Source organism: Microtus ochrogaster, chromosome 19 (assembly GCF_000317375.1).
Source record: "Microtus ochrogaster isolate Prairie Vole_2 chromosome 19, MicOch1.0, whole genome shotgun sequence".
Taxonomy (NCBI): Eukaryota; Metazoa; Chordata; class Mammalia; order Rodentia; family Cricetidae; genus Microtus; species Microtus ochrogaster.
In genome coordinates this window covers 14,350,209-14,364,452 of record NC_022021.1, presented here as the reverse complement: position 1 = coordinate 14,364,452, position 14,244 = coordinate 14,350,209, and the positions used below count along the sequence as shown (strand labels likewise).

Here is a 14,244-nt window from a genome sequence, read left to right as displayed (position 1 = left end):
AGAGGAGAGGAGAGGAGAGGAGAGGAGAGGAGAGGAGGAAAGAAAAGATCTGCTGGCCAGGATCACTTACAAACATGGACTCAAAAATGCTCAAAAAAATACCTGCAAACAGAATACAGATATACACCATGACCAAATTAAGCTTTTATCCCTTTAATAGAGAGTTCAACATATACAAGTCAAAATATGTAATAAACCACAAAAATGGACATAAAGGCAAAAAAGCACATGATCATCGCAATAGCTATAGAAAGGGTCTTTGAGAAAATCCAACATGCCACTATAAAAATTCTAGAGAATGTAGAACTAAAGAAAACACACCCCGATGTAATAATAGCTATACATGGGAAGCCTAGAGCCAATATATTCCTAAACAGAGAAAAGCTTGAAGCAATACCACTGAAAGTTAAAAATAAGATAGGATGTCCATTCCCCACTCCTTGTTAATATTGTATTTGAAGTATTAGCTGGAGCAGTAAGGCAACAAATGGAAATTACAGGAATACAAATAAAGAAGTCAAAGCATTCCTATTTACAGATGGCATGATAGTATACATTAGAGATCCCAAAAATTCTACTAGAAAAATCTGGACACTGAAAGTAAATTCACAGTGTGGCAGGATAGACTCAACTTACAAAATCAAGAGCTCTTCTTGCCACCAACAACAAACACATACGAGGAGAACATGGACACATGACCATTCCAACAGCCTTAAAGAAAATGAAACACCTGGGGGTACACCTAGCCAAGGAAAACCTCTACAATCATACTTTAAAGCTCCGAAGGAGATGAGAAAGACAATAAAAATGGAAAGATAACCAATGCTTATGGATTTAGAATTAAAACTGTAAAAATGACCTTCTCAAAAGGTATTTACAGATTCATGCAATCCCAATTAAAATCCTCACCTCATTCTTCACAGATATAGAAGAAAAAAACTATTATAAAATTTATATGGAACTACAAAAGATCCTAAACAGCCAAGGCAAAGCTGAGCAAAAAGAGCAAAATAATTATAATTCCAGACCCTAAAATATCACAGAGACACAGCAATAATATTATATATACACACGTATATGTATTATGTATGCATGTATATATGTACACACACACAGAGTACTAGCAAAAAAACAAACAAACAAACAAACAAAAAAACCAGACATGTAGACCAATGGAACAAAATCAGAGTTCCAACATGGGCACACATAATTTCAGCCACTGACATTTGACAAAGACACTGGAAAAACGAAAGCATCTTCAACAAAGAATGCTGGGACAACTGGAAGTCCATGTGCAGAAGAATGAAATTAGACCTGTGTTTTAAGAATTACTATTGCATTGCTATGGTGAAACACCACAACCAAAGCTACTTGGGGAGGAAAGAGGTTATTCAGCTCACACTTCTACAGCACTCATCACTGAGGGAAGTCAGGACAGGAACTCAAACAGGACAGGAACCTAGAAGCAGAAGCTGATACACAGGTCACACTGAATAGTGTAGCTTACCGGTTTGTTCCTCATAGCTTACCCAGCCTTCGTTCTAATAGAAACCAGGACCACTGCCGGACAACTGGCACCCACAATGGACTGGGGACTTCCCCTATCAATCACTAATTATGAAAATGCCCTATAGGCTTGTCTACTGCCTCATCTTATGGTGCCAGTTTCTTAATTGCGGTTCCCCGCTCTCAAATGACTTTAACTTGTATCAAGTTGACATAAAACCACTCAACACAACCTGTATCTGTAAAAACTAACTCCAGAAAGATCAAAGACCTAAACTTGAAATCTGAACCCCTGAAACAGCTACAAGAAAACATAAGCAGTACCCTATACGATACAAGTGTAGAAAAGACTTTCCTGACTAGGCCTTCATTTCCCCAAAAATTAAGGCCAACAATTAACATAAAACAAAAAGATTCTGCACAGCTAAACAATCAACTGTGTGACAAGAAAGCCCACAGAACTTGAGAGAATTTTTGACAGCTATTCATCTGACAGTGGATTAATATCCAAAATACATAAAGAACTCAAAAAACAAAAGAAAGCCATGTGGTGATGGCACATGCCTTTAATTTCAGCACTCTGGAGACAGAGGCAGGCAGATCTCTGTGAGTTCGAGGTCAGCCTGGTCTACAAGAGCTAGTTCCAGGACTCAGGACAAGCTCCAAAGCTACACAGAGAAACCTGTCTCAAAAAAAAAAAAAAAGGCCCATTCAAAGATTGGGCCTGGGATCTAAACAGAGAATGTTCAAAGGCAGAAAACAAAATGACTAAGAAATATCTTTTAAAGTATTCATCATTGCTAGTAATTAGGGAAATGCAAATTAAAACTTTGATAGTTCATCTAATCCCAGTTAAATTGGCAAAGTCAGCAAAACAACTGACAACAAAAGCTGGAGATGTGAGGAAAAGCTGACCTCCTTTACTGTTGGTGGGATTGCAAACTCATCCAGACACTGGAAATCAGTGTGGATAATTCTCAAAAAGCTAAAAATAAGCCTACCATAAGTCCCAGCCAACTCCTTGGAATACGCTCAAAGGACTAGTCTTCACAGTCCACAGATACTCGCTTAGTTATGTTCACTGCTGCTCTAGTCACAATAACCAGGAAATAAAAAGAACCTAAATGTTCTACAACTGAAAATGGATAATGAAAATGTGGTGCACATATGCTATGGAATACTATGTGGCTGAAATGAAAAAATAAATCATAAACTTTGCAGGTAAATGGATAGAACTAGAAAAGATTATACTGGGTGAGGTAACCCAGATCCAGAAAGGCTAAGGTCCATGTTCTCTCTTATTAGAGGCTTCTAGAGCCAAATGGTCAGATGTGAGTATACAGCCTAAAGTAACTAAAAAAACCAAGTAAGTAAAAGGGACCATTGACAGGTTGGGGAGCAATAGAAAAGAAGAAAAGTAGAGTACAAGTGATCTGATTGGGAAACAGGAGGTGGAAGTAATCTTCGATTAGGGAGGGGGTAGGGAGGGAAAAATAACAGTAAGGATCTGTGAAAAGTTCTAAGAAACCATACTATTTACTATCTATGTGAAAAGAGAGAAGCAGCCTATAATGCACACAAGTCTGTGTAGAAGAACAAATATATAGTCTCGCCTGGGCTGAGACTGTGTCAAGACCTACCTCTTTTGAGTTATTGGTCAGAGTTGTCCAAAAAACTCCCAAAACATCACAGGCTATTGCTATGGCCTGTTTGCCTCTCAGAGGTATGGCCTCTGCAGCTGAAGACACCCTGACCTGAAATGCCTCCTCCCTGAGGACTACCTTTCATGGTACAAAAAAGCACCATGCAGCTTCCAAAGAAGGGAAGCAACCAACAGACCTGCCCAGCTATGATACCTATGAACCACAGCAGTGACCAGAATGGCACAATAATCTTAAGGCTACAGTAGTAGCATGTATACCATGGGGTAACCAGCAGCTCTCTAATAGGCCTTAAGACCCATTCAGCAACACAGTAATCATGCCTGGTACTTGAAACCTAGCCAACTCACCAGGGTTACTAAAGTCATGATCTTAGAGAAGAACCTACAAAATCCACTTTACTAAACCAACACAATTCCCATCTACATTCTAGGTATTTGTCCTGTCCTTATTCCCACAGGCAGGTGTAGTTCTCACCACCTCAAGGAAATCTCTCTTTGCAATAGACACAGACCATTACAGAAAACCATAAACCATTCAAGGCGGAAAGTTGTGGAGCCCAGGTCCAATGTATATACACATCTACTAAACATCTCCTGAACCTGAGGCTCAAGAAACACTGCTAAAATTGTAAGTCAGAGCATCAGAGACTTTGCTGTGGGACTGTGCCTTCTAGGAATGTCAGAAGCTACACCTACAGTCTCACCAAAATAACCGCCTAAACCTGAGCTGAACAAGGGCAAGAACACACACGCTAATGTGGATGGGGGAAAGCCCAAGAGGCCTCAACCCTATACAAAACACAGGCAACTATGGAATATTGGGAGGGAGAAAACAAACCTTCCTAAATGGAAGTGCATACCAATTGCCATCCTATACCAAACAACCAATCTTGCAAGCATACAAACATTACACAAACTGAGCAAGCCACATTTGTGTATTTAGATATATATATGTATTTTATAACAACAGGTGGGAGAATAAAGGGCCATGAATTTGAAAGAGTGTAAGGGAGTATATGGATGGGTTTGGAGGGAGGAAAGGGAAGGTGAAAAATAATGCCATTTTATCATAATCTCCAAAAACAAAAATTTCATTTTTAAAAGTATGGAACCAAAATAATAATAATAAAACTGATTTAAAAAGTGCTCTTTTTCGTTGTTGTTGCTGCTGTTTCGGTTTGGTTTGTTTTTTTGATACAGGGTCTCACTAAGTATCTCTGGCTGTGCTAGAAGTCACTATACACACCATACTGGCCTCAAACTCAGAAACTGTCAACCTCTGCTTCCTGAGTGCTGGGATTAAAGGTGTGCACCACCACACCTAGAACTATAATTGCGTTCTTAGTGTCACGCTAAATGTTCAATCACTTCAAGAGAAATGTTATCTTAAAAACTGAAAAATCAACATCTCACAGTACAGGACAAAGAACAGATATGGTTCTATTATACAAGATTCTTGATCATGAGCCCAGTCTAATAAATTACACTCACAAAAAAAATCAAGTGTTAAGAAGAATCTTTCTAAGCCCTTTTCTTTAGTTTGAGACAGATGCACTAGAGAACAAGGATGTTAAAAGAAGGTTGAGGATGATAAAATGACACAGCTATAAAGACACCTGCCACCAAGCCTGCTGACCTAAGTTTGATCTCCAGAGCTCACACGGTGGAAGGAGAGAAGCAACTCCCACAAGTTGCCCTCTAATCTCTATACATATGCAGTGGTGTGAACACCCATACATGATGCATACATCCACACAAAACGGGAAATTTTTTAATTAGAAAAATATATATATTCATACCCAGGTAAGTCCCGCTCTTAGATGTCATCCAAGGAATTTCTTTGTGCAGTCGAGAGCAGTAATGCAGAAACTCACAACTGGTCCACACACAGAGAATATCTGGCCATGAAGTACTCAGCAATTAACCCAAAATCTCATCACAAATCATCACAAATCTCCCAAGGCTCGGGGAATATCTCAGAATAAAGCATAAAAAAACCAGATCAGGAGAAGACTGGGGCAAAATGGTTCTCTTCTGGACACACCAGAACTACTGCGCTCATGAACTCAGGCAGCTGTGGCTGGTGGCCTGCGTAGGATCAGGCCAGTCAACGATCTGGTAGAGAGGTACCCACCCAAGTAACTCCTGACAGTTGACAGCTGCTAGTGAAGGAAGGGTCCATTCTCTTTAAGGGTGCTGTCCCTGGTATGTCAACCATGTTCAAACGGATGATCTCGCATTCATGAATATATGGGCATCACAAATCAAACTCAGTGAGTTGTGTGGGGAGTGGGGTAAGAGGCTAAAGGAAGGTGAAGGAGGATGTAAGAAGGATGTAGAGTAGTTAACGGGAGGAGTGGAAGTCATCAAAATACATTGTTATGAAAGATGAAAATACTGTAATAAAAATTTATTCAGCAGGGCGGCAGTGGCGCATGCCTTTAATCAGCAGCACTCAGGAGGCAGAGGCAGGTGGATCTCTGGGAGTTCGAGGCCAGCCTGGTCTACAAGAGCTAGTTCCAGGACAGGCACCAAAGCTACAGAGAAACCTTGTCTCAAAAAAAAAAAAAATCAAAACTTAAAACACATCAGAAAATTCCATCGATACACTTTTCAATACCTATCATAATCATGTGAAGGTTCTTTTCATACAATTACAGACATGAATTTAAATGTATTTCCATCTGAATGTGCCTTACCTTGTCAACATAGATATAGCCAAAAGAGAAATGTTATTGACAAAGAAAAAGTGTAAAATAACACAAGCTTTTCTTTCCTACAGAGATAGAAGGGAATAAAACGACAAATCTTCTCAAAGTAATGTTTGCTTAATCACCTCCAAAAAATTATCCAACTCAAATTTTTACTATTAACTCAAATTAACCACGTTTTAATTCAGGCTGCCATAAAAAAACAATAACAAACAAGAATAGTACAGTCTAAGCGGCCTGAACAACAGAAACTACTGTTTCACTGTTCTGGAAGCTAGAAATTAAAAAAACAGGGTATAATAAGGCTGGCTTCTCTCCTTTGCACCAGATGGTGAACTTTTCATTATCGTGACATGATATCCTCTGTATGTGCACACTCCCAGCATCTCTCCTAAAAGACAGTGCTGCTAAATTTGTGAACCATGCTATTTATGAACTTGTTTAATATAATTACCACTTTAAAGGCACTATCTGCAAATATAGCCATGCCACGGGTGAGGGCTTTAAGATGAACACTGGCAGGGACATAATTTTACTCAGAACAACAACAGGAATGATAGATAGCCTTGAGGTATTATTTTTACATAGTGCATATGTGTGTTCTCTATCATAGATTGAGACAAAACAAAGAAAAACAAGCAAAGTACTGTTGTAGAATAATCTTTTTGTACACTGTGAAGATGTCACTCTGACTGGTTTAATAAAAAGCTAAACAGCCAGTCATTAGGCTGGATTTCCAGGCACAAAGGATGCTGGGAGGAAGGGCAGAGACACTATGAGGTACAGATTGAGCAGGATGGACACTATAGAGATGACATAATAAAGGCACAAGGCAGAAAGTAAATTAATAAAATTGGGTTAATTTATGTTATAAGAACTAGTTAGAAACAAGCCTAAGCTATCGGCCAAATTTTCATAAATAATAAGTCTGTGTCATTATTGGAGAATCAGCAGTTCTGACGAAAAAGTTCTATTACAAAGTACAGATTGAGTATTCCTAATCTAAATACCAAATTTTTAAGTGGATTCAAAGTCAGCATATCCAGCTGGATTGATAAAATGTACACATATATTCCAGAATTTGACAAATTGAAATTTCAAATACTTGCCCCACGTATTTTGGATAAAAAATAATCTGTATTTTCTCCATCACTCAAGTTTTCCCAATTATACAAGCATCAACTCTCATTGTATAGTTATAAAAAATAAGTAACAAAATCTGTAAGCTGGGCATGACAGTACACACAATGAATCCCAGCACTCAGGAGAAGCAAGAGAAATAATGAGTTCTAGGCCAAGGAAGCTGAGCTACATAGCAAGAAACGTGGAAGGAATGAATGGCTTGTGTGTATATGTGTGCGTGTATATATGTATGTGGGGAGTGGAGGGGTGTGCGTATGTGTGCGTGCATATGCATGCGCAAATGATTAGTAAATCTGGGGTACTAAGACTTTGCCTTGCTACCCCTCAAAAACAAAATGAAGCCAACAGTTATGAAAATTTTTTGCATATAAATAAATCTGAAAATTTATAAGACAGGATTCCATCTCAGATCTACCATTACGTAGTTATGTGAACCTAAGATGCTACTCAGAATTTTGTTTCTATACCTGACAGGGTTCCCTCTGTCATTAATGATTATTGTATCATGAATACAATAGCAACCATCAACACTACAAAGTAAGCATCAAACTTTCCAACCAGATTATGTTAAGAAATTTCAATGCCATTCTTCCATTTACTTTCAGTATTTTAATTCCTCAAACAACTATACTATGAATCTGAAAAGGTTACTTACACATCTCTATAGACTAATTTTTATCTTAATTCCCTCAACAATACCTCATCTATTTCCCCCGTGTTCTTTTATTAACTCATTAAAAAAAAAATACAATCATCTAAATGCCTCAAATCCTGCTGAAAGTGTGAAGACATTTTAAAAAAAGATAATCATTAAGCTGTTCTAACAACTATTTTTAACTTCCTGTAAAACCAAAAACACTGCACGTGATTCTACAGCACTACACCTGCCAGTATCTACACACTCAAACACCACACCATAACCTGCACTGATGTGCAGTATCACATCAGACAACAGTAACTAAAAACTGCTTCTAGCTGAAAGGCAATTTATCATTTTATTCTTATGGATGCAACTTGCATTTGCCTTTTTTCCTATCTTGACTCTCCCACGAAAAACATTCTCACCATTGACAACTATAAACCAGTATCAAATATTCAGTCAAGACTTAATTCCTTAGATGAAAATATCTATTTTAATTTGCAATTTGTCTTTAATAAATTATATAATCGAAAAACTGTTGAAAATATATTTTCTTTATGAGTGATTATCGGTAACTGTTTGATTTATATGCTTGTGTGTTTGACACCTTTGTAACAAAAATGGGCAAAAAGCGTCAGGAGTGGAAAAAGTTTAAGCCCTGTCCTAAAGCAGCACTTGAGCTCAAAAGACAGCACACCTATTATCCCAATATTCAAGACAGAGTTCTAAAGACCAAGCTGCGGCACATTGTAAGAGTTTGTCTCAAATAAGTAAATAAATAAAAAATTAAGTAAAATAGTTTTCTGAGCCAGTGACATGGCCATCCCTATAATACCAGCTACTCAGGATCCTCAAACAGAATGATCACTTGAGACCAAAAATTCAACCTCATCTTGGGCAACATCTTGAGATCTTTGATTAAAAAAAAAAAAAAAAAAAAAAACAGCAAAACATTAATCACCTGCTACCAATAAGGGTATCCCTATACCAAAAGAATTAGTAAGAATTTTCTTTTATGATAAGAAAATTATAGTTATTTGGCAGAATTATTTATTTATTGGAATACAATATGTGCTGGCTGCTGGCCTTGCCAAAATGAATCAGATCTCAAGGTTTAGGGAGACCTGGCTTCAAAGGAACGAGATGAAAAGTGACAAGAGAACACCTGACAGTCTTTTTTTTGTACCATACACACAGGCATGAACATTCACACATACGTGAGCAAACATCATCACATGTGTGTACCACACTCACACATACATACACACACATCAAATAGAAAAGAAGATGATGGAACCATTAGTACAGTGGTTCTCAATCTTCCTAACAATGCAACTCTTTAAAGCAATTCTTTTTGTTGTGGTGACCCCCAACCCAAAATTTTTGTTGCAACTTCCTAACTATAACTTTGATACTGTTATGAATCATCCCATGAAAGGGTGGTTTGACTCCAAGAGAACCACTGCACTAGACAGAGGAAACTGAGTCCCCTGAACACTGCATGGAGTTGAGCTTCCCTACAACCCACTTCAGACTATCAAGAATAAATCTTATTTTAAAAAGAAAGGAGTGAATTTGTATAATCAGTGGTAAATTTTAAAACCATACTAGAAAATTTGCAGAGGGAGACATACAGCTTGGTAGTAGAAAACTTTTCTAACAACTGGAAAGCTCTGAGTTTGATTCCCAGCACTAAAAAAATTATGAAAGTTAAATATGACTCAACAGGTTATATCAAGAAATATATATGTACAAACAAATATCTATATGCATGCAGTAATAATGAAAAGAGACTATAAATTTGAAGGCTGTCAGGGAGATATATATGGGAGGGTTTTGGGGGAGGAATGGGGAAGGAGAAATTAATGTTATTTGTAATTAAATTACAATCTCAAAAATAACAAGGATATATATGTAAAAATATGAGAAGTATAGAAGACTTTTTAGAATATGAACAACTTGGTCAAATTTTATGTTTCTTTCTAAATATATTTTAAAATAATGAAAATCACTAATAGACTTTCCACAAACAAAATTTTCCCCCAAATAATCACACTTGGTCTTAAAAATTTAGTGTGAGAATTTGTATTTTTCCATTCAACTTTGCTCTCAACTTTAAATTCCTCTTTAAAAGCCTAGAGGGATCGATCACCACAAATCAAGGGTAGCTTGAACAACGTGGTGAGTTCCAAACCATCCTACACTAGGAAGACAGCCTGTTTTAAAGAACAAAATAAAATAAATGAATCCACTGGAAATAATTTAAGAATAATATACTGGGACGGGAGAGATAGCTCAGCAGCTCAAAGCACTTGCTGTTCCTACAGAGGAGCAGTGTTCGGTCCCCCCACCCACAGAGCAGCAACCATCTGTAACTCCTGTTCCAGGGACTCTCATGCCCTCCCTCTTCTGGCCTCGGTCACTGGATATTGTCACTATGCACATACATACATGTAGGCAAACACTCATAAAATAAAAATAGCTAAAGCTTCAAATGCCTTTTAAAAAGAGTGAGGCAGAGGCAGGCAGATCTCTGAGTTCCATTGTAGCCTGGTCTAAAGAGCTAGTTCAGGACAGCTAGTGCTGTTGCACAGAGAAAGTGTGTCTCCAAAAAACCAAAAAGATTCTAAATATGCCTAAATTAATTCAATTACAAAAATGGTGCAGAACCACATTCTTTCAGTATTAAAAACTGTATTTTATTATTATAAAAACATAATTAATTTGGCAAAAAGGTATATTATATACAATGCTGCAAATTTTCTAACACTTCCAGAACATTCCTGGGACAGACTGCAATACAAAGACACAAATTAGAATGAAATTAGAAAGAGAGCTTACACTTTGTGCTGAATTTCACCATAGGTGGGAAGTTTGCAGACACAACAAACACCAAGCATTCTTTCATTTCCCAATCACAACACCCATTAAAAGAGCAGAAAATGTAGCTTAAATCAAAAGTGGATTAGCATTTACAAAATGTTTCCCTGATTCTTTTAAAGATATTTCTTAAGCCTCTTAAGAAGTTGACCCTCCCAAAGAAAACTTCTTAAGTGTTCAGAAAGTGTCAGTATATGAACCAAATCTTTTTCCCTAATATTCACCAATGTTGTTGAAATTCTAAAGGCCAATTATGACAGACTCGAAGGCTCTATAACACGTTTTGCCAATTATTGCCACTTGGCATTTCAACATCTTCTCATCGAGATCAACCTACATTTACAAATGCATACCCATTTCACTTATGAAAAGAACACATTAAGGAGACAAGCCTAACTTAAAGGGGAAAGCCACGTGTCCTGATTATGTCACAATAAACTATTAAAATTAATTTCCAAACAATACCGTATCAACCACTACCAAAGTGTGAGAGCAGTATTAATTTGTTTTATTTTAACATTTTTATACTGTCTCAGTACAGAAGTATTACACGAATGCTAACAAATAATCTGAAGGAACCAGTTAGTGTTCAGCATGTGCACCCTTAATTGCACCTGTAATTCACAGAACTTCTTTCCATACTCTGCAGCTTTCCAAAGGGATCTAGTCTTTTCTCTGAATCATACCGCTCCCAGTAGACGGTAAATAGGGACTTGTAACTGCAGCAAAAACAAAGCATCCTGACTACTGAATTTCCAGCTTCCATTAATGCAATACCATTTAAACACGGTTCCCACTAAAATCTAGCTTGAGCAAGGAGCATGGGAGTTAGCATGGACGGTGGCTGCCTTTATAGTGCCAAGATCTGCTGAAGACCGGCCACTATCTCAATTAGGAAGGGGCCGAACCATATCCGGTTCTCACTGGATACAGTTTCCCCAGCTTCCAATCTTAAAAGTTTACGTCGTCCCAGAAGAGCAATAAATACACGAGGAGGCCTGGGACAGTGCCTGTAGGGAAGATGACTGATCAAATTAAATCCCTATACATGGAACCTGAAACTTCATAACTTTTTAAACAAATTACACCCGCAAGAGCATGGTATGTTTTGTTCCTTCTTGCCCATGTCTTTCATGGAGCCAGCTTCCACAATTCCTCAACAGCATTTCTGACTTACTGGTTAGTTGGAGGTGCGGTCAGCGGTATGGCCACCTCTTCCTCCTCATATTCTGGTCCATCCAGAGAGTCACCTTCATCCACCGTCCCCAGGCCGGAGCCCAAAGGGGGCAGCAGCGGAGGCGGCGGCAGAGGAGGGAACCCGCCACCCGGCCCGAGGGTCTCAGCAGCCAACGACAGAGTCCCCTTGGTGAAAGCAACATCTCCGGCAGGTCCGGCAGCAGCAGCACCCACCACGCCAGCAGCAGCACCGCCGGGCAGCGCGGCGCCCCCCAGGGCACCCGCCACTGGCCCCGTCCCAAGGAACCCGGACCCCAACGCGGCTCCACCGCCCAGGGCCGCAGCCAGGTCGGTGTCCGCCAGGCCTGGGCAGGGGGCGGCGGCCACCGGCAGGACCGAGGGTAACTTCACCCGGCACGCCGCCGGGTAGGCGCTGGAGCCCGCGGCCGCGCCTCCTCCGGCCCCCGCGGTGGCCGGGCCGCCTTCCTCACTGCCGGCCTCAGCCGCCATCATGTTGAAGCCCGCTCTCCTCTAGCTACCCCGGCCGCCCGGGAGCCCCGGGGGCCAGCAGGCCCGGGCTGCGAGCCGCCCCACCCAGGCGCGTCCCCTTGCAGCTTTCCAAGCAGAGGAAACAACAACAAAAGGAGAGCGCCCGCCGCCGCGCCCCCTCCTCCGGCCACAGCCCAAGCTCCGCGGCGGCTGGCTTACGGGAAGCGACGCGGGCAAAAAAGCCCAGCGCCTGTAGAAACGCTACCCGAGCTGGCCGCGCACACCCACACTCACGCGCACACATGCACAGGGCGCCAAACTTCCTGACTGCGCTAAAGAGGAAGGGGAGCCCGTGCAGCGGCCGGGGCAGCGCTGCCTCCTCCGCCGCCGCCGCGCCTCAAGGCCCGGGTTCCGGCCGCCCCCACCGCAGCCACCGCCGGGGCTGCCGGAGCCGCGGCCGCCGCAGCCTCATCTCTGCCGGCTGGAGACCCGAGCGCAGGGAGGGGCGGAGGAAGGGGGCGGGCGCGCAGAACCCGGCTCGACGGCTGCCTCCGGGCCGCTCTCCGGAGCGAAACCCGAGTGAGAGAGAGAAAGGAGGGCGGGCCGGGGAGGAAGGGAGGGGAGCAGAAGCCCGAGGCCTCTGCGCAGGCGCCTTCCGGGCGCGCGGCCGGAGGGCGGCGAGGGAAAAGCAGCCGGGCAGGAAGCGGCGGGCGCGCGCTCGGAGGCGTGGCACGCTCGCCAACCCAGCCGCGAGCGATGCGTGGCGCGGTCCGTCCACGCCAAGGGGCTCCGGGAGAGCTTACCTCGCCCGGCTTTGTTTGTTAATGGGGCGAGAATCTCCAGGCCCGAGGGACTGGAGGGACGAGGAGGAAGAGGGAAGGAAAGGATGATGCCAGGAAATCCATTCCCTACTTTCTAACTTTTTAGAAAAATGGTCTCAGCCACCGGTGCAATCGGCGACGAAGTTCAAAGGAGTCCTAGCTTATTCCTTTTCGTTGCATGATATAAATAATTCAAACCTAGAATCTGGGAGTCAAGAAAAAAAATTGGTGAAAGGAGCCAGAGGAAACTGTGAAGGTTGAAACAGAGGCAGACTGCTACCACTATATACTTAAGTTCCCTTTACGGGCCGTCTCTCCCACACGTTTGCACAACAGATAGGAAAGAAGTGTGGGGGTAAAAAAAGTGCCACAGAAAACAAATCATAAATGTAATTTGTCCTAGTTTGGATGCAAGATTCTGCAAGGCATATCAAAGTCTGAACTTTCCAAAACTACCAAACACAGATCGATGTCACTTTTAATGTACCCAAAGGAAAGGTTTTGTTTATGTACGTGTGTGTATATACATTCATACACGCTCACAAGGTATTAACTTTTGGCGTTCCATGGGGATAACTTCCAGAGCTCTGGTGAATTCCAGAACATGATTATGATTTAGTATCTTAGATAATTTGTGCATATTTTCCCATATGTTAAATCACTGATAGGTAATTCTCAATACTTAATATGACCTAAATTCCTTTATGTAATTATTGTTGAGGAATAAGAGCAAAAATAGTACAGATTCAGTGCAGGTGCAATTTCTAAATGTTTTCATATAAGGTGTGTGCCACACACGAATATATAGTTAGATGATAAAGAGAGCAGATAGTTCATAGAAATTCATAGAAAGAGGCCATTCTGATTATTTGAAATTATTTGTTTTAGGAATTTGTCCTTCAGAATTCATGGACTGTACTACCTTCTCGAGAATGTCAGGTTGAATGCCGCTGAATACTGATCATATTTTCTCTGGAAAGTTTGACCAAGCCAACCTGTTGAAGATGGCAAGAGGTTGAGGTACCAGAGAAAAGGGGGTGAGGGTACCATTAAAGGAAATGACAATGTACGTGCAGGACATCCCCACCATCAGGCTGCGTATTCTGGTATATGCTGTCTTTAGCAACAATCCAACACAAACGGTGGTGTGTGCCACTTCTGCAGTGTGTCAGCTGAGGAGGTGAAGGTAAGTTACTTAAGGGAATGGTTCTACCC

The 14,244-nt window shown here is 41.1% G+C and overlaps 1 protein-coding gene across 1 annotated transcript in view; it reads right to left on the bottom strand.

Moving 5' to 3' along the window:
- Rasa1 (RAS p21 protein activator 1) overlaps positions 1–12,777 on the bottom strand; it is a 69,364-nt gene extending 56,587 nt beyond the window's left edge. The window contains exon 1 of the mRNA XM_005356528.3: positions 11,721–12,777. Coding sequence (XP_005356585.1) covers positions 11,721–12,232 — 512 coding nt within the window. The 5' untranslated portion in view covers positions 12,233–12,777. The remainder of the gene's footprint in view (positions 1–11,720) is intronic.
- Positions 12,778–14,244: the final 1,467 nt, after the last annotated feature.